The sequence below is a fragment of the Seriola dumerili genome, unplaced genomic scaffold, assembly GCF_002260705.1.
Source record: "Seriola dumerili isolate Sdu_G_001 unplaced genomic scaffold, Sdu_1.0 BDQW01000056.1, whole genome shotgun sequence".
NCBI classification, from domain to species: domain Eukaryota; kingdom Metazoa; phylum Chordata; class Actinopteri; order Carangiformes; family Carangidae; genus Seriola; species Seriola dumerili.
In genome coordinates, this window is record NW_019174311.1 from 3,241,360 (window position 1) to 3,262,688 (window position 21,329).

At 41.9% G+C, this 21,329-nt stretch overlaps 1 protein-coding gene across 1 annotated transcript in view; it reads left to right on the forward strand.

Moving 5' to 3' along the window:
* The window catches only part of LOC111219054 (band 4.1-like protein 1), a 44,735-nt gene that overhangs the window by 22,306 nt on the left and 1,100 nt on the right, over positions 1-21,329 (forward strand). The window contains exons 4-23 of the mRNA XM_022741633.1: positions 6,109-6,213; positions 6,880-6,922; positions 7,097-7,172; positions 8,761-8,979; positions 9,106-9,193; positions 9,279-9,431; positions 10,594-10,691; positions 11,784-11,959; positions 12,314-12,558; positions 13,220-13,258; positions 14,392-14,421; positions 15,144-15,299; positions 15,548-16,362; positions 16,465-16,630; positions 17,772-17,822; positions 18,147-18,548; positions 19,739-19,960; positions 20,114-20,173; positions 20,404-20,493; positions 21,025-21,105. Of these exons, the coding sequence (XP_022597354.1) occupies positions 6,109-6,213; positions 6,880-6,922; positions 7,097-7,172; positions 8,761-8,979; positions 9,106-9,193; positions 9,279-9,431; positions 10,594-10,691; positions 11,784-11,959; positions 12,314-12,558; positions 13,220-13,258; positions 14,392-14,421; positions 15,144-15,299; positions 15,548-16,362; positions 16,465-16,630; positions 17,772-17,822; positions 18,147-18,548; positions 19,739-19,960; positions 20,114-20,173; positions 20,404-20,493; positions 21,025-21,105 (3,315 nt within the window). The remainder of the gene's footprint in view (positions 1-6,108; positions 6,214-6,879; positions 6,923-7,096; positions 7,173-8,760; positions 8,980-9,105; positions 9,194-9,278; positions 9,432-10,593; positions 10,692-11,783; positions 11,960-12,313; positions 12,559-13,219; positions 13,259-14,391; positions 14,422-15,143; positions 15,300-15,547; positions 16,363-16,464; positions 16,631-17,771; positions 17,823-18,146; positions 18,549-19,738; positions 19,961-20,113; positions 20,174-20,403; positions 20,494-21,024; positions 21,106-21,329) is intronic.

Sequence of the window (21,329 nt, forward strand, 5' to 3'; positions counted from 1 at the left end):
GTGTTTGTAAACAGACGGGTGTAGCTCTGTGAATTCCTACTGCCCCTGGTTATTTGAATTTCATAGTAGCCTACGCGCTCATCATGATTGAATACTGCGGAAAATCAATTTGCTCTCGGTCATGAAATGACTTCTGAGGTAGAGTAAGGGGTGTCGAAGGGGATGTTCCACACCAGAGGGAGATCCTGTGCAGGACTTCCATGAGCTGCCATGAAGCATATTAAAGCCAGCAGTGGAGCCCCATTGGATGCTGCTGATGATGGATTGTGATGGGAACGATCTTGTTGGCTGCTTGGCCTCATTCATGTCAACTGAATTGTTTTATGACTTACTGCCTCCCACCTGACCTCACATATTTTACTTACACTGGAGGAATATCTCGGGAGTCCAGACTGAGGCGTCACACACACATTCACCTTCAACTCCACCCCCAATCTGTCCTTCTGTCTTGGTTATGTGTATTCCCACACACATGCATACACATTTCTTCATGTCACCTGGGCAGTGACAGTAAAGATATTGGGCTTTGACAGGAAATCCATACAGCTGACAGATGAGTGCTCTCATGTTTGACCGGGTAGAAAATAGAATGGGAGAAGGAAAGGGGAGGAGGAGAGAGGAGGAGAAGATGAAAAGAGTAGGGGAGGAGGTGGAGAGTCAGACAGAGAGGAGGTAGATACCAGGAGTTGTTTGTGCACTTTACAGGAGTGTGCATATCAGTGTGTTTGCAAATGGAAAAAGGCAAGTGGGGACACAATGATGAATGCAGTGAAATCATCACTTTAATTACAGTGATGATGTGCACTGAACAAGCAGACTGTGATGATAAAAACACAGGGAAGCAGTCTGAGCGTCCTATTGATGTTTGGCTCGTGACATTATAGATATTGATTAAATTGCCCAGTGGTTAACCTAAAGCCATAACTGCAAATTCACCACCTGCTGACATTACTTTAAGCCTTCAAGCTGACACAGAAAACTGTTTATTACTGTTTTTAAGAGACATTTTGAATGAAACATCTGACTTTTTAAACAGAAATCCTGCAGAAACCATTCTACCCTTATTTTAACCACTTAAACTTTGGCTGAATGGAGGTCCAATTCATGAAATACTAATGGCCATTGTCACAGTTAACCACAGGCCCATGCGATTGTTGACTTCACTATAGAGACGGAGCTGCTTGGGTTTTTCCTGAATTCAGTGCTTTCAGTGCTACTGATATGTCAGCGCTCAGCTGCTGGTCAGCCAGATTACTGAAGAGGCACCTTGAAAAGGTGACAGAATTGATTAAAAAAACAAAATACCTTTCATATGTATCATATACTGGCCCTTTTGAAATGTGTTACTTTTTCACATTACGAGCATGAATTGTAACACAAAACTTAAATATCGTAACTTGGAGGCCACAGTAGCAGCAAGCATAGAGTAAAAAGTGGGACAACAGATACATCTACAGTATGCATGCACAGGATTAAACTTAGAGTCTGGAGTGCACAACATAATTAAATTTAAAGGGCCTCCTCAAAGAAAACCACCAGCTCCATAAAGCTGAGGTTCATGTGATCATGTTAAAACCAAATGAAAGATACATGACACTTGAAAAAGCTGAAAGGATGATAAAATCAGTTCATCTATAATCGCTATCATTCCCTCCTGTTCTAGCAAGACCAATCTAAAATGCATCCCCACACAACCCCTCTCTGCCTCCTCTGCACAGTCAGCTGCAAAAGCTCTGAGGGTTCAGCATTTTGCTCAAGGGAACCTCGGAACATATACCTACCAATACTGTAGCTCAACCTGAAGGGCAGTTTTTCCATGTTCTACAGTGCTTGACATCTTAAGAAGCAGCCTGTCTACACTGTGCTTTGAGCCACTACAGGGAAAAATTCACAGATAAATAGGTACATGTTGGAAATCTGGGGTTCTTCACTCCAAATATCAAATCATTTTGCCAGTGCTTGAAATGTTTAGGAACTCGAACAAATCTAACATATTTTTGAAGCTTTTGGAGCAGCTGTGGCTCAGGAGGTAGAGTGGCTCATCCAGGGTGAATGAGAGGCAAATTGTTAAGCAATGTGGATAAAACCGCTGTATTTGTGCAGCCATTTACTTTTTTTCCGTCACAAATGTTCATGAGTAAAACTTGGTAAAGCGTTTACTAAAATGACTCTGGAACTAGACGACATTTGATATATACCTTCAAGTGTTTCAGTTTTAATGATTTTTGCATTCCACCATATGGAAGCCCTGGATGTGATGCTGCTATATTCAGTGTGAAGTACAACACTCTCATGTTTGTTTACTTCAGCTCAACTGTACTTAAAAAAGCGCCATAATTGTGGAATCAAGAACATCTCTCGATTGATTCTTGATTTACATTACTCATCATGAGTCCGACTACTCAGCCTGGGAAAACAGTATAGTCATCTGTGGCTCCGCAGGGAGCTAAAAAAATAACCTGCTGATGTAATAGGCGTTTCTCAATGAAAGCTTTTTAAAGCATTTTAGAGGATATAGGTTTTAAATTTTTTCAAGCTTCAACCATAATAGGGATTAAAAGTCAGGAAATTTTGCTCCCTACTTGACCATTTATAAAAAATCTCTCCACCAGAGGTGGAAACCAGAGTTCACTAATGGGTGGACCATCGTCCAGATCTGGATCCAGACGCAGTCCTGTTCGACCCCGGAGATATAACTTATGAATTATTGAGAATTATTAAATTTTGACAGAGCGTTTCTATTTTGAGCAGCACAGATTTTCTAGCCTTTACAGCACTGGTCACATGATGCTACTCAGCTAATCACTACACCTGGAGTAAGAGAGTAAGATACACACATCGGGAGAGACAAGATGATAGACAACGACAAATAATGGGGAAAGTGGGAGGGAGGGAAAGGGGGAGAAAATGGAGTATTAAAGCTGTTCAATCGTAAAGATGTGTTGAAATAGTTGCACTTTTTAGGCCTATTTCACTTTTGTGAAACGAAGCACTTTATTTTAGCCCTAAACTTTATGGACACCCAATATCAAATCGCTATGTTAGTACTCTTTAACTGCTCCTGTGGTAGGATTGTTTGTCAAAATTTGTTAACATAGAACATAATTTTGACATTGATTTGTGCAGGTAAATGAAGTTGTACAATTCATTTATCTTTCACGCAGGTCCAGAATGCAGAGGCCACTGAGCACAAAATCGTGGAGGCTCCCACAGCCCCTCATTCTCCACACACGCAGCAATCCAAGTTTTCAATTATAGGTTCTCAGCAGAGGCCACTATCTGTTTGAAACACCTGTAGCTTATACAGGATTTACTCTGACAGTCTACAGCCTATGATCACAACCTGAAGGACAATATCAACACCTGTACATATATTCTATCATACACGATTTACACCACACGATTGCAACAATACTTTCCGGGTCCAGCAGCAACAATATCAACACATTAGCCTCGAGTGTGTAGCTGAATGCCTTACACAAGCACATACTGTCCCACCTTCACCAATACAGCTCTATGATTCTGATTCTTCCATCAATCTCTCTCTCTCTCTCTCTCTCACACACACACACACACATACACACACACAGTGCATTAATCATACTGCAATGTTACAATAGCAAAATAAATAATAATAGCGAAATACAAAAATGCTTTTCTGCCAGAGAAAAGCTATATGGACATTGTGTTGTTGTTATTTAGCCATGCCATTAAATCAGTGAACTTCATTTTGTGAGGAAAAATGCCCCCTATCAATTTTACCACCTCCCTCAGTCACTTCATCCTGGGCCCTGGCCTGAATGGTTGAAATAGTTAGCTAAAAGTAAGTTGTGACTGAAATAGGTAAAAAGTAATAGACTGTGGGCAAAACTGCTAACATACCCATAAACGGGTCTTTGTGGTCTGCATTGGTGTGGGGCTCCAGTGGAAATGAGGGTTGGGCAGTCGAACAGGTGAGTGTGGCAGGGCTGTGGCTCTCTGTTTCCTGCTGAGCGGAACTGACGTCAGTGGCTGCTGCGCGTGTCCTCCTCTTAGACGTTAGCATTTTCCTCTCCAGGCTCTTTTCTAATGCTAGCAAGTCCACTTTTCAAAAAAGTCGATAGAGGGTATGTTGTTTTTCCGAATGTCTGTTTATTTCCTCCTTCGCCTTTCTCTTTGCTACACCACTGTTCCCGCGTTAGTTTTGCATGAAGTTTTAAAAAGCTCTTTCTCATCCACCGGCTTTGCTTTGCCGCTAAATTCGCACGGCCATCACCTGACCTGACACGTCATCATCACGTCACAGGCCGGAAACAAAGATTTGCCAAATTAACTCCTAAATTTTCCTCTTTATCCGATAACTATATTTTCTTATCAAATCAATCGGTCTAATAAACAACAATAAAGTAATAAATGTTTGACAATTATATAATCTTTTTCGGTTTTACCTCAGACTTACTATTTATGTATCTATTCATGTACTCCTGTGTTATTTTTTATTTATTTAATTTTTTCTTTAAAAATGATTTATGATTTTTATGTGCTGTGGTATGTTGTAAAGTCAAGACTAGAAACTAAAAGAGCTACATTGCATTTTAGAAGCTACACCAATTTTGCCACATCTTTACAGTGTTTGTATAGCTGTTTGATTCTAGTGATAGCTTTCCACTTGAATTAGTTAAAGTGACTAAGTTCAATAGATTTACTTTCCCCTCGGCCTGCCATTAACCCATTCACTGGCACGCTGTCTCTCCTCATCTTGTTTGCATGGGTGAGGCTATCAGCAAAATGGATTTCTAGGATTACACCAAATGGCTGCTAACACAATCAGACCACAGAACTAGTTACAGAAATGTGATTGGAGCCAGTTGGAGCGACAACAGAATCTCATCAGCAGCTCCTGAATTGGTTGCCATGCTTGGGGGACCACCTGCGATGTGTGTTGCAATTTCATTTTGTTGGAAAATCGAATAAATGCGCCACTCCCCAAAAAATCTCTGACTGCAGGCTCTGCCTGTTAGTCAGCAATATTCTGTCATATACTTTGCCTATCACAGCCTCAGTACAGCAGGGTATAAATTATTATTTATTTGATTGAGAGACAGATGACTTTATAATGGTTAATTAATTAGCCCTTCTTAAATTTTTTAAAGATATGCTGACTGTACTGCCAGCTTTTCTTACAAGGGCTGAACAAAGCTGTGTGATGGCCTTGTAGAAACCAGTGATAAAGAAGTGAGATGGCACACGCACACACAGAAGGGACCTATTACTTCTGTTTCCATGGTAACAGTTGCTTGGTTGCTTTGTCGCTATAGGGGCCAGGTTTCCCTTGGAGATGAAGCTGCCGTGTGTGCCTGTGTGTCTGAGCATGTTTGTGTGTGTGGAAACAGCATTTTGCCAAGGCCGTCTGTGCAACCCACAGAGGCCTGTGTTCAGCCCTGAAGGGCAGGGTAGAAAATAGGTGTGGTCTGCTGAAACGCCACTGATGTGAAATGCAATTCCTCCCCTTATATAGGCATACAGAGTGTAGCTCCTCCTACTCAACAGGGGCGAGGGCAGGCTGGAAGCATCTCTCAGACCACAGTTGGGCTGGATTTTTGTGTGTCACTGATATTTTTGTCTCCTTTGTGTTGAGAAATATGAATAAAGAAAAGATTTTATTGTCCAATAATAAAGCAATTATTTTTACTAGATAACCAACCACTTAATTATATAATAAATGCAATATCTTTTCAGTTTCACAAATCTTTTTTTTTTTTTTCAAGATTATTTTTTGCATTTTGTGTTCGTGCCAGCTGATCGTATAGATGCAGACAGGAAGAAGTGTATGACATGCAACCAAGGTTCCTGGCTGGAATCAAACCAGGTGTGTTGCAGTTATATGGTATGGGTTTCAAGCATTAGGCTAGCAGATGCCCCACAGTCACACACATCTTTGTAAATGTGCATTATTGCACTCGCATCTGTCCTCTTCTTTCGTCTTTTACAATACCTATTACAACCTGAACCTGTCACCTGCCCACTTGCTGTGTGTTCTTATGCTACATATTTGTGTGTGTGTGTGTGTGTGTGTGTGTGTGTGTGTGTGTGTGTGTGTGTGTGTGCGCGCGTGTGTGTGAGAAACAGAAATTTGCCAAGGGCCAGACCCTGCTGGACATGGTGTGTGGCCATCTGAACCTGCTGGAAAGGGACTACTTTGGCTTGACTTTCCAGGACACGGACAACTCCAAGGTCAGAAACACAAACACACATACATTAAGATAGCTTACATTTACTTTTTTTCATTTTAAAATCTGTGACTGACTAATATAACTCTGCAATTAAAGCTAACATAGGACACCCAGTCAGAAACTATCCTGGGTCTTAGTTACACTAGATTTTATGTTTTTCCCTTAACCTTTACCCTTATTACCCTTAAAACAATTTACAGTTTTTATTTATAGCTGCTAATTAATAGATTATTTTGGTATTGTTTTGGTTGGATTATGTCAGCGATTTCAGAGCAAATATCAGACCACAGTTTTTCCTGCTGTTATAAAGCATTGAGTCCCTGGTTGCCCTTCAAACTGCTCAACCACTTACAGCTTGAGACTGGCATACATGGCCTTTAACCTTCTAAAATGTGATTAGACAGTATGGCCTTTTAAAAATGGTACACAGGGTCTGCAGTGCACCATGAAAGCTTTAGTGACATTAGGTGGACGGAGTGGGATCCATCTGGCATTTATATGCCCAATATTGATGCTTTCAGTGTTTGAAGAAGCTTTCATCCATTTTCTTGTAGTATGAATATATTTGCAGCCAGCGAGGTACAGTACTTAAAAGGGGCTCTTAAAAATGGATGATTTTGCTGAGGTTGAATTTCTCCAAAGGGTTGTGTCTTTCTTTCTTTGTCAGAATTGGTTGGATCCCTCCAAAGAGATTAAGAAGCAAATTCGGGGTAAGTGAAGCAGACACACACACAGGCACACACACACACACACACACACACACACACACACACACACACACACACACACACACACACACACACACACGCACACACACACACACATACACTCACACAGTCCACAGTATTTTCCTCCACAAAACCTTGCTGGTGGTTTGTTCACAGTTGGTTCCTGGATTTTTGGATTTTCTGTCAAGTTCTACCCCCCAGACCCATCTGTGCTCATTGAAGACATCACCAGGTATGTGTGAACGCAACAACAGGGACTTTTGAACTCACAGTTAAAGAACGCTGATTTGTTTTAGTTGCCTAAAGCTAATATACTGAGTTCTTCAGAGGACATTTTTGTTTTGGCAGGATTTACAAAAGAACATAATTACTAAGACCAGTACCCAGGCAAACTGAACACACTTCAAGTGAAGGTTGAAGACAAGGAGTTGACTTTAGTAGTCTTCGGGGCAACTATGAAACTGTGAAAACAGACAAGGACAACAAATTAAATGATAGTGATCACAAAGCACTCTAGCGTCTAGAGTGTCTATGTATGTACTTTATGTTCTCCACACAGACATAGAAGGATATGGTATATTTTTAGGCTCTGCTCAAGACGCAGCATCATAATCAACCCTACATCAGAGCAAACTACATATGTACACTGCAAATGTCATATATCACATTTAAGTAACTTAGTTACTGAGGTGTTTTGTGGTATTAAGCTATAGAGATACTGCACTTGAACTCTAATGTGCCAAGTGAGATACAAGTATTTCAGTGGAGTTTGGGGGTTGTGGTGCTTAAACTTTATGTAAAACGTTCCCAAACCGGTCTCTGAGTTACTCTTTATAATTCTCAGAGCTGTTATTAGAACTGTAGCCTCAATGAAAACTGTTGGCACTATTACCATTTTGAAGTTTTCCTTAGGACCCATTTTGATAACTTATGTTGTGAATTGGCGCTATACAAATAAAAACTGACTTGATTTGACTTGAATTTCCTGCTGGAGAGAGCTTAGAGCTAACTGTTGAGATTTGAGATTTGTGGATTATCATAAATACCTGGGAATTAAACTTAACTGTAGGATAGGCAAAGATTTCATGTCAGGAGCTGTGTCCTCCATCCGTCATTGTTAGCTGATTAATGCATAGAAACCCTACTCAATTAGTGTATAGAAGCTTGAGGATAATTACTATACCCAGCTGTATACTGTGACAGTATTTTGTTTTGCTGGAGTGAAACTAAATGTAAGAAGAAATCTATCTTTTAAAAATGTTCATATGAAGAAGAGCACCGGTTTACAGCTATGCTAGTAGCTCTGTGAGACTGCACTCAGACACAGCACAGATAAATGCCAATGTCAGTATGCTAACATCCTCATAATGACAATGCTTAACTTTAGCACATTAAATGTTTACCACATTCTCCATCTTAGCACTGGCTAATTAGCACTAACCACAAAGTACCATTGATGCTGACCGGAATGTCATTAGTTTTTCTGGAATTTAATTGTACAACAAAGTGTTGAAAAAAAGTTAAATGTTGATATGACGATGATACATTAAAGTCAGGGGATCACCAAAGTGATTAAGATTCATCCTCTGAGCTCCATGAATGTCTGTACAAAATTTCATAGCAATCTATCCTATAGTTGAGATACTTCAGGTTAGTGAAGCGGCTCACAGACACCTGGAAAGATCAACGCTGCTAGCATGGCTAAAAACCTGAAGGACTGAGACTGAGAACATTTCCAGTGTTTCTTCCAGGTGTTTCCTGATAAAATAGACACATAACTCTTGAAGACAAATATTAGCAGCATTTCTGTGTTTCTTCAGGTACTACCTGTGCCTGCAGTTGAGGGACGACATCCTGTCCGGTCGTCTGCCCTGCTCGTTCGTCACCCACGCTCTTTTGGGCTCCTACACTGTCCAGGCTGAACTGGGAGACTATGAGCCGGAGGAACATGGCCCCGACTATGTTAACGACTTCCGCTTTGCCCCCAATCAGACACGTGAACTGGAGGAGAGAGTGATGGAGCTTCACCGTAACTACAGGTCAGAGGAAATATGGCTGCGTTAATTTAATTGAATAGCACAAGGATAATGGAAGATGCTGGGCTTTTTGATTTGTAGGATGAATATGAAGGAAGTGATGAATCGTGTGTGGCATTTGTGTTGTAGGGGAATGACTCCGGCGGATGCAGAGGTGAACTTTCTAGAAAATGCCAAGAAGCTGTCGATGTATGGAGTGGACCTGCATCATGCTAAGGTACAGAGATAGTACACCCAGACTTTTCAACTGTCTATGCACTTTCGTATGAGGTTTTTTGATGCTCTATGCCTGTGTTCACCAGGATTCAGAAGGAATTGACATAATGCTCGGGGTGAGCGCCAATGGCCTGCTCATCTACCGAGACCGCCTCAGGATAAACCGGTTTGCCTGGCCAAAAATCCTCAAGATCTCCTACAAAAGAAGCAACTTCTACATCAAGATCCGCCCCGGAGAGGTAAATACAAATTATAATGGTCTTGCCTTTTGCATCTTGCTTGACTTAGCAGGAGTTCACTGCACAATTACTGCTTGCACACCCCCACTAGAACAGCTCATGACAGTCACTCTGCCTCAAAGCCGAGGCAACTGGAATGATCATTTGGTAAAGAGCCAACCCCATATTTCTATTTCATGGTTTCACAGTTGTTAAAATTACATCATTGTCTCTCCTGACTTTTCCCAAGCAGCATAAATAGTCATTTCATGGTTTGATAAAAGAGTTATTTCTGAGATTTATCTGCTGCAAACCACGTGACAACTGACGAGGAGTATTTTTTCAGACAGTATTTATAGCCCTCAGAGATACTGTTCTTAAATATTAGGCTGATAGGTCATGTTTTTATTCTTTTCCTCCTTCTCCCAGTCTTTATAGTGACTTTAAAGCCTGATTAGCCAGTCGTGAGGATTTGCACTTTCATCAAGGATTTTACTTGCAAGTGTTTGAGCCACATTATGCTCGCTCTGGTTTTCAACTCCCTAAAATTATTATGATTTACTGTTTTTTTTCCCTTCATTCTTTGGCCTTCAGGGTATGTGGAGTGCGCTTTATATCCACTGTTAAACTGCCATTGACATCTTCATAGTGAAAACCAAGACCATTCTTTGCATAGGCTTTGTTCTGCGGATCTATCCTCTTAAATCAGCTGTCACTTCAAATTTGCCTGGAGGGTAGTCATTGGTGTTTAAAGCCCTTTTACTCTAAACAGAATTTTTGTGTGGAACAAAAGTTGGCTTCTTCCTGTAAAGACTCCTCCTAATGTTTAAAGACCTGTTATATTGCTAATAACCTATTGATCTGTAAGCGTATTCTTTCTGTTCACTCCACTGAACATCTGATGGAGCGAGTGCAAGAATGGCTAATTTGTAGGTTGGTTAGAGATGGAAAATTTACCTGACATGGCAGATGTGAGAATATATTTCTAGTACAAGTAAACAGAAAAACAACATTGATTTTTCCATTACTGCGGAGTAAACACATTTCACCCTGCCACCACCCTTCCGTCTTTCCCCACCACTCACTCCCTTCACTCTCCTCTTCTTCTTCACCTCCCTTCCTTCTCCTCCTCCTCCTCCTCCCCCATCCTCCACCACCTCCACCCCTTCCCCTCACCTCTCAGTATGAACAGTTTGAGAGCACCATAGGCTTCAAGCTGCCCAACCATCGGGCCTCAAAGCGATTGTGGAAGGTCTGCATTGAGCACCACACCTTCTTCAGGTAGGACTTGATATTCACAGATGCACAGAGAGACTCACCTTTTCAGCACTGTAGCTTTTGAACCCTGCATGAACTGTTAGCACAGTAGGGCTATCCTTCATGTGAAACTCATTATACAGATGTGTTGATTCTTTAACTTTTCATGGTAACACTGTTTTTACAGGTCACATTGCTCTGTAGAATTTCCTTGATAGGAACTGATATGTAACTGTACATTTACAGTAAGGTTGCTGAGGAGGACTAGGTCATTTGTTACTAATTACTGTATATGGAAAATGCAGACAGTGATCAGTTGGTACTAATTAATGAATTCAATAATTCCAATTCATTGGAGAGTCTTGTTAAATTTGTCTATGGGCAAACATACAAATCATAGAAATAAGTCCAAAAATAAATGATTATTTCCTTGGGTTTGAATGGGCCTTTCTCAGTTTTGTCATTCAACTGAAATGGGAAGAACTTGGTCTGTCCGAAGGTAACAAAATCTGCATACAACCTTGTATCTCATCTGTCTGTACAAAAATCAGTGTAAAAATGACACATGTTGTGGTTTTAGGGAGGCCAGACTATTTCTTGGCTTAGCACAGCAACTTCCTGTGGTCTCCGCTAACTACCTGGCACAGCCTCACGACTTGAGGAAGTTTTAGAGATGCTGGCTGGGGGGTGGGGGTTGTTAACATGGGCAGAGCCAGGCAAGCTGTCTCCCCCCTGTTTCCACTCCTTGTGGTTAGAGTGCTTTTTTTGATTAACTCTGCAAGAAAGCAAATAAGCGAATATCCAACTGAAATATTTTAGCTGATCCTCCTCTGGAAATCAGCACCTGCTTTTAAAGTCAACACAGCTAACTAAACTGAAATAGCTCTATTAGACAATTGTCTTTATTTTCCCTATAATTGGTGCTGAGTCACTTAATGTAGTTCTTTTCAGGAAACATCACAGGAAGTTATTAGGAAATGAGGGACCAGGAAAATAATCGATACCACCTTCTTTTTTCTTCTTGATCAAATTCTAAATTGTGTAATTAAGTAAAAGATAACAAGGCGCAGAGTCTGAGTATTTTATGGTGGACACACAAACTGAATCTTCCTGCAGGTTGGTTTCTCCAGAGCCGCCTCCCAAGGGCTTCCTGGTGATTGGCTCCAAGTTCCGCTACAGCGGGCGAACCCAGGCCCAGACCAGACAGGCCAGCGCTCTGATTGACAGGCCTGCCCCACAATTCGATCGCTCCGTTAGCAAGAGATACCTGCTGCCTCGAAGCATTGATGGAGGTGAGTACCCTGACTATGTCTACCCTGAAGTTCACTCGTGCTTCCTGTGAGGCAGTAACCCTCAGCTTTAGAAAATGGATCGATGGATGGATAGCAATACATACATGAAAACACTTCCACTCTCACACAGTGTAAATATTTCATTAACAGGACTTATTGATTTTTTTTACACACATGTATTTGTATTATGGCCCTCAGAGTGAAGAGAGCGCCTGCCAAATCTCCAAAATAAAGGCAGTTTTTAACTTGCCTCATTATAAAACCTGATTTGATAATGCACTGCTTACTATACTAGATCGTGTCATGTAAAAGTCCATGTGGTTGATTGTTACCCTCCTCTTATCACTTCACCAGCCTCAGCTCTGGGTGATAGCATGGACCAGCTGTCCCAGCGAAGCTCCAGTGAACGCACACAGTTCATGTCCAGAGAAGACCTGGACCAAGAGGGCAGCCTGGATCTGGAACATGATCATTACCACTATCACGACCAAGACCAGGACCAGTACACAGATCAAGAGCTGGAGCAGTATGAAGGCCAAGATCAGAGGCAGACACGGGGCGACCACTTCTCCACACCCACCAAGAATTATGAGCTCAAGGTATGAGATGAGAAGAAAACAACACTGTTCATAGACACAGAAACCTGATTTCAATCGCAGCTCTTGTTGCCTTGGTGTTATAGCTGTTGTACATTTTATTGTAAACAATATGAAAGAATGGCATGCCGTCATTTAGAAGGGGAGAGGTTTTATGGAGCTGCAGCTTTATCAGATAACAATGTAAATGAAATCAACGTATGGAGTATTGCAAGCATGAAAAACTAAATCAGAGTTTTGAGGACAGTACAGAGGAACATTCAAAAGTTTGACCTTCCTTTGGCTCATCTGAAAAAGCACATAGCGCTTGCTGTGTCCTGAGTCAGAAAATCACTCATGAACTTTTGACTAACATCCCTCATCTTTCTCTTCCACATCCCCTTTCATTTAAAACTGTAATCAACATCCTGATTCTTCTCTCCTTGGCCTTATTTCCCGTTTTCTGCTCTCCAGACTTATAAGACTTCTCAGTATGAGTTCTCTCTATTTCTTAAATCGACTCCCAAAATCTATTTTGACCTCTTTGCTGCAGACGTTACTTTTTTAACCCAGCTTCCTGCCTCTAACAGGTCTTCTCTTCTTGCTGCTGTAATATTAACTCTCTTTGCTAACCTCTGCTCTCTTCCTCTGACCCTTCTGTCCTCCACTTCATCCTCTCCTGCAGAGTGAGGAGGCAGGCTCGCCTGTAGACTCAAAGCCAGAGGTATTTTGGCCTTGGTCCTTAGTTTTTTTGTCTGTGTGGTTTTGGTTGTTGTAGGTCATGCACCCGTACTCTGTGTTTGTTAAGCATGACCTGTCCATTTCTTTTGATTGTTTGTCTCTGGAGGGAATGTTATTTCTCCTCATGTCATGATTTCCAGGATTCCACTGAGTATAATCCATGGAAACCGCATGAATTGATCTTCAAATGAATGGAGACAAAATGTTTAAATATACATTTATTCAGGCTCTTCCTTTTCTTTTTTCCTGTCTGCCCACTGGGAAATGGTTTCAGTGGAAATTCAGATTACATTTTCTTCATAAGCATTTAGCTCTTATTTAGAGTGACTTAAACAATTTAACTCTAGTGGAAAAGGCCTCTTGTTTTTCAGTTGTCAACACATGTTCAGGAGCGCACATCTTTAACAGTGTCCCTGTGTGTTATTAGCAGAATGAGCAGATGGCGCTTAAGCACTGGGATGGATTCAGTGAATCAGTGTTGTTAAAAAATCTGTTTGTACTCCTGCTGAGATAATCATTATTTGATTTAATTAATAATTCTTCTTAAATGATTCTTTGTTGTAAAGATACACACATTTGCATTGTTTTTATTTATTTGCTAAAGATTATTCCGATGTATCTAGTCAGTATTATTTTATTCCTGTGCAGGTGTGTGTATTATTAAGTACTGTAGGAAATATTGGCGTTGCAGAAGTCACCAAAGGGTCTGTTCATTTGTGGTTTCGTAATGTCCTCTCACCAAATCTCTGGATGAAGAAGTATGGGAATAATCTCCCTGCCCAAGCACTTAAGTTGAATCGATACGTGACTGCATTAATTATCAGTTGGCCCACACTGAGATTGATTGTCTCTGTCTTCTTGGCAGAACATTAAATGGGTTAATAGTCTTATAGTCCAAAGCCCCGATGGTGTCAGCTGTTTCTGTTACTCTGTGTCTGTCTGGCCGCCTGCCTTTTTGACTCACCTGCAGCACTTTACCTCTTTGTCTCTGCACGCATCTGTTCTCCAACCCCCCCCCCCCCCCCCCCCTCCCCTCCTTCAACCTCCTGCTTTGCTCAAAAACCCTGCACTTCATCTCACTTGCCCCACCTTGGGCTCCCTCATCCGTTGGACAAGGATCTGGCCATCCCTCGGCCCAAACAGGAGGTACTGCTTGTCCTCTCTTTTTGGCACGTGCTGTGTGTGACCTCCACCAGGTGTGCTGTGTTTTCTCATACCCATACCTGTGCCTGTCAAATACTTTTAGAACATAGTCAACAGCAAACAGCGTTAAAACGTTCAGATTATTTTTTTCTACAGCACACATAATTGTTTGGTGCATCCCTGTCTGTGTATTCTGTAGTATCATTTCTGTGCATGTCGCTCTTGTATTTTCGGAGCATTATTATTGGTTAAAAACATTTGTTATCTGTCTTGATTAGTGAATGAACACGAACCTAAATCAGTTTGGGTTTTGTGTGGTGCTCACTAAGGCAGAGTGCAAATGGTCATTTATGATAATGTTTAAGGTGTATCTTTGGAAGCATTACGATATTTTTAAACTTCTCCTTTCGATTAAAATGCAAGATAAAAGAAAAATGTTGATAAGACTTGATCTGAGTGAGCTATAATGAGGTCTGTATCTGTTTCTAGTCATCATTAACACCTCTATTGTCTGAGGCACAGCACAGTTACAAAACAGAAAACAGCCAATCCTGGACCACGTCCTAATCAGAGCAGATTTAGAGTATAGATTTTAAAATCTCTCTATTCATTTTTTTTTTTTTTTTTTCAGTTGCAGAAATGACTGTCAGCATCTAATAGACTTGGAGCTAGGATTTTTACCATGTTAATTCGTCTCCTTGATGTGCCCTTCACTTTGTGAGCAGCAGTTCTTGGATAAGCCAGAGGATGTTCTACAAAAGCACCAGGCCAGCATCAATGAGCTGAAGAGGGCTTTGAGGCAGCCGAACAGCAAGATGGCCCAGAGAGAGAAGCGCCTCTCCTCAGCTACTCCCCCTGGAGGAACCCCTGAGCGGAAATCAGTAAGAACAACTTCCTGTTCCCAAGTCATTGTACTTAATGTACTTAAATTTTGTATTGAGTTGTATTGATCAGCCTTTTCCCAACCTGTTTACCCTTTAACATTCTCTGATCCCACCGAGCCAAAACACAGAAACTTAGAAGAAAAGCACTCATTTACAGAATTTATGTGGGGTCGCTATGATTTCACAAATGGTAGAGCAGTGTATCTAGCTAGGCTAATGCAACTGTCTACTCTATGTCAACATAGGCGACCGGTGATGGCAAATTGATTGACAAGCAGGATGCTTATGAAGGAGCGCTGGATACTTACTCTAAAGTGGAAAAGAGTAAGACTTCCTCTATGGGTATAAACACGTTTGCGGTGACATCGTGGACTGAAGCGAATATGAAAAATTGTCAAACACCCTGGGACTCTTTGAGAGCTAGACCCGGAACGTCTCCGAAACAGGAAACAGACTTTACAGCAACAGGGCTGACAGATGTGAACCTCATGGATGATACCTTAGCATCTAACAGGCATCATGATTCTCTATTAGCAAGGAATGCCATTCAAGAAAATGGATATGGATCTCCACCGGACAAACAGAGGAGCGCAATGAACAACTTTGATGTGAGGCATTGTCAGTATGAGCACAACATTCGCCGAGAGAGACCAAGGAACTTTGAGAGTCCGGTGGCCGTGGATTCTCTCCCAAAGGGCAACGGAGCCAGAGCTGAGAACGATGCTAGGCATTGTGAGACTTGGAAGATGAAAGACCCGAGCCCCATGGGAGCGAAAGACTGCAACAAAATTGGGAACTCAGAACGCACCAAAATAGTCCCTCTCAAGCCGCAGCGATCAAAGAAGTCTTTGAATAAAGACAACAAAGGTGACGTAAACCCTCAAACTCAAAGCCAGCCAAAAGACGGATCCTGTGAGGCAGGAAGGAGACCAGATGATAATACTGCACTGCAATCTGCCACGGATTCTGTCAAGGAAAACACAACAGCCAGCAAATACCACAGTGAAGCCGCGATGTCGTATCAGCAGCAAGCTCAACTACATCACCAGATAAAGAATGAGTGGTCTGGACAACAGGAGCTCAGAGACTGCAGAGATGCAACAGGGCAAAGTCAGTGGACGAGAGGAGGAGGCGTGCTACATGAAGATCATTCTCAGTACAGCTCAGAGTTTAAAGAGAATGTCTTTTCTAGCTATCGATTTCAAACAGCCCCCCCTCGAAGTCTTCCTCTGAAAACGCAGTGGTCCCGAGACAGACAGAGCAACATGGACAACAGCCACATCCACTACAGGACGCCCAGTCAGGAAACAGCCAAGAGGAAGCAAGCGGTAAACCTCCTGCCCCCTAACCTGTTTGTCAAACATGGGGAAAGTAAAGCATTGCATGAGCTTCAAGCGATGTCGTGCAAATCTTGTTTTTTAACCATCTGAAAAACAAAAACCAAAACAAAAAAAAAAAAAAAAAAATCACCCACATACTTCAGAACTCATGTGGCTGTGTATGAGAAAGCAAAAGTCCACGTTCCTTCGCATCGCATCATTGACCGACTCAGTTCACGTCCATGGTCCAGGGAGCTCTTTGCTTTCCCTTGTTCCCCCCCCAGCAAAGCTTGACATCTGCTTGGCCATTTCAGAACCCTGCGGGCCTTTAAGCAAAAACTCCCATTGCTTAAGCTTCAGGTGTCCCCCTTTTATCCCACCTTAACTTGTCACGTTAACACCTGGTCTCTCCTTCCAACATCCTCACAGAACAAAGGTGGCTGCTGTTGCAAGGAGCGCAAGACCTTTCCACCATTTTTTCTGTTTTAATTTAAATCCTTCTCTAGAAAATGGCTGAGAAGGGCATTTGAACCAAATGTTCTGCCTTGGCAACTCTGTAGCAATAGCAGAAAATGAAAAAGGTGATTAGATGTAATCACAGGCTGCAGAGCTGCCAAACCTCTTCAGGGCTCAGGCATTCATATGCCACATTTACGAATATGAATACCTTTTTCCTGAAAGGGATTTTGAAGAACCTAACCTTTCAGTGCATGGCATTACCATTGCACTTGCAGTCATTTTTTAATGACGTCAGCCTGTGAAATACACCCTATGTGCATGCTTCTGACAGTAGCCTTAAGCTTTAGAGTCTCTCTGGGAATTCTCATGTGTGTTTATTGTGCAAGTTTAACATAAGCCCTGAAGTTGACAGATGAATGAAGTGTTAATATTTCACAAATAGAAAGGCAGTGAAAGCCAGTAGCTCGGAAAATGAGAAGAGTACATGGCAAATGTGGTTTCTCTAAATATAACAATGCTATTACAATGCTAACCTCCTAACTCTCTGTTTCTGCTCCTTTTCTGATGCAGCTACACACCTTAGTTACAGTATAGATAGGTATTATGGTCTGTGGCTGTCATTTCTATGAACTGATACATGCTTTATTAGTTTTATATGAACCATTTCTTGTTGTTTGTTTCTCTTCTATAGGAGACACCTCCCACACCTGCTATTCATGAGGAGCCTCTCAGCGAAGCATCAGTGAGTCATCCCTCCGCTCCACCAGTCTCTTGTTTGTTTTTTCCCATTTTTTTTTTGTTTTAGCCAATATTTTGAAAAAGGGGTAAACGAGCATTCTTCTTTCATTTGCGTGTTTGTTTTTTATGCAAAATGTGTAAATGGTCTCTGTTGTTTGGTTTCCTTAAAAGTGTAGTATGTAAATTCATAGCTAGACAAAACTAATAAAACTCAGTTCTTTTTCCTTGGATTACATCCTTTAATTACATAAGTAAATGTCCCTGTAGTATGACATTCTGATGGGTTGTTAAAGTTCTCCATATTAATGCATGTTGGTCTGTTCTGCAGAGGGAACCATGGGAAAGGCGTCTGGGCTCTGTATCAGAGGATGACCAGGACCACGAGATCCTGTACCTGAAGGAGACCCACCTGGGCATCGAGCGCAAATGCTCCAGCATCACTGTCAGCTCTACGTCCAGCCTGGAGGCCGAAGTAGACTTCACCGTCCTCACAGACCTGCAGACAGGCATGGAGGAGTTCTCCAGGGGCATGTCAGAGCTGGGGGAAAGGGATCTGTCACCTGATGTGGGTCTGTGCCTGGGTATTGACTTACTTCAGCAGCAGGGCCCTTCTGAACCATCTCCTCCGTTAGTATCAGCTCCTCTGTCCAGAGGAGCCAGCAGCAGCCCGCCGGCCAAACATATCCCGGCTGAAGAAGTCCGAGCAGAGGTCAAACGGCCCGACGTTCAGGTACACCAAACTTTTTCATATCAGGTGTGTTTGTAGCTCTAAGAGGCATCTGCTCCTTTCATTTGGTTTGTTCAGGCAGGTGAGAGGAACAAAACTATTTTTAGCCACCAAAAAAAAAAAAAGCAATATGGGTGTGAATATAATCTGTAACACAAAATGGCTAGAAATCATAATTTACCTGCCTCTTTGCGTTTAAAGAAAAGAGTGCAGACAAAAACAATACAAAGCGGCACTGGATTTCCATCCTCCCCACCCCCCTCCTGTGACACCATCATATCACCATCTTAGTGCTTTCCAAGTTTCCTGCAAAGTGTGATGACAGGCTACCAAAGCGAGCTGTTGATGAGTTCATGCAAGTTTTATTTACAAGCCCCAGTTTGCCTGTGCTGCTGTTGGTCAATGTGAATGAAAAATACAGAAATAGAGCCGTGCCACTGTGGCTGAAATGAAGAAAAACAAATCGTGGTGTAATCACACCTGAAGTGTTTGTCACAGATTTCACAGAAATTAGATTTTTCTCAGCTTGTCCAGGTTCATGGTTTGAATCAACAAAAAGCTGCACAACACAAAGGTCCAGAGCTAAAATATAAACATTGAACATGCAGAATACTGATGCTGCTGATGAAAGACAATGAAACATGCAGACAGGCAGCATGTTTTGAGTTTAATGATCTTGATTAAGCAGCTCTGAAGGGTAATGAAGAAAGAGCCCTCCATCTATTCCTTTTCATGTCTTCATTACCTCGGCCACAGAGGTTAAGTTTTCACCCGTGTCTGTTAATTTGTCATCAGGATTAGACAAAAAGTACTGAACCCATTTGCACCGAACATGGTGGAGGAATGGGGCCTGGACCAGGGAGGAAGCCATTCAATTTTGGGGCAGATCCGGATCATTTATTATGAATTGCTCTCTGAAGTCTAGTTTCTTCTTTACTTTACTTCTAAGATGAAACATCTCTGAGCTTGAAACACAATGCAACACAATCTGCATGTCACATTACAGTCACTTACGTTTGTCTTGTGCTCTTTTGTTTATACCTGTTCATCAGAAACGTCAGTGAATAGTCTCCTTTTTGCAAGCAAAGCGCTTCCAGCTCTCCGCCTTTTTTGAAGCCGTGTTTTACCACTGAATGTTAGTAAAAAATAAAACATGCTAAAACTGAAACTTGTTTTTTTTTTCTGCTCTTAAGCCTGTAGTTCCCAAAAAACCAAAGAGGTCAGTGCCAGTGTCATCGTCAGTGGACAGAGAGCAGTCGTACAGAGAAGCGGGTCGCGGCCCTGCCGTCGCACCGCTGAGCAGGGAGGCCAGTGATGTCATGCCCACGCCGACAGTGAGGAAGACAGACGTCAGGACGGAGACTCAGCCCAACGGGTCGGAGGTCACCACAACCATCGTGGAGTTCACAGATCAGGTTAATAACATATGTAGTAAGAAGAACAATATTTGAAGAACACTGGAGCTGAAAACAGTGATCATGTCATTTTATTATCCCACTACCTGTTATGAAGCTGAATGCCAGATGTTCCGAATAAAACAAGTCGTATAATGAATTTGTCTGTTTCAGGATCACGGTATCACTGGCCTCAGTGAAGTTTCTTACTCTACGAGACAGAGTGTTTCCCCTGTGAGTACAAACAGAAGGACCTCTCCAATTTTAACTCAACCTGCAGCGCGCTCAGTCCTGCTCTCCAGGGTTTAAACCTACTTGCAATGACCAGAATTCATGAACACATGCCTGAATGGATGTCCTAAAATATCAAAAAAGCACGACTGTTTGTCTTACCTGCAAGGATGAAGGCACATGTGTGTGTTGACAGTATTCGTACTTATTGCTGCTGACTGTTGCTTTCTCAGGTGCACATGGGCAGCCTTGGAAGAGAGACAGCAGGGTCGCCCATCCTGGTCACTGAAAACGTTACCTCGGCAACCACTCATGTCACCAAGGTAGAGAAGCTTGAATCAAAATTACAAAGCTTAAATTTGGGTGTGTAACTCCTGATAGAGCAGATTTTTCAGCATGATGAGGTGCAGGCCTTTTAAAATACACCGTCCCACCTGTGAGACTCTTGGCCTCTAGGTCTGTACTGGACTCAGTCCTCACACAACTTCACAAATTATACATTGTTTGTTTGATCCTCATCTCACTGCAACAGCTGTTGACATAGAATTGGTTCAGACATGCTGCTATGGCTCAAAGTGTTTTCGACCCAAATCATGTCAAACATATTACAAAAACATGTGTTTCTGCCACGTTTGTTTCCTCTGCAACTTTGGTTCAGAATCTTTTATCCTCATTACGACTGTTTTGGTTGTAAAATTTGAAAGACTCACATTTCAAATGAGACCAGGGTTATAACCGTAATGAAAAGGGTTGAAGAACAGTAACCTCTTTATTTTGGGTACACTGTTTTCCGGCCTGTGCACAGAAATGTGTGTGTGCGGTAACAGGGTATAAGAACACATTGTGTGTTGCAGACGGTGAAAGGAGGATATTCAGAGACCAGGATCGAGAAGAGGATCATAATCACAGGAGACGATGATGTAGACCAGGAACAGGTGAGCTGAAGTGGACAAATGAAATGCGGATGAAACAGTGAAGTCAAAAGAACCATGTGCACTGTAGTGAGCAGCTGTCGGGTTTTAGATTTGTTGGATCTTTGTAGTTCTTATCTATAGTTATTATTTTGGTGCTGGAAGTAATTACCGTGTAATCTGTATTTTATGTAAAACCTTAATATCCTTAAATTGAGACACTGATATGACAAAAAGTCAAGGTTTAA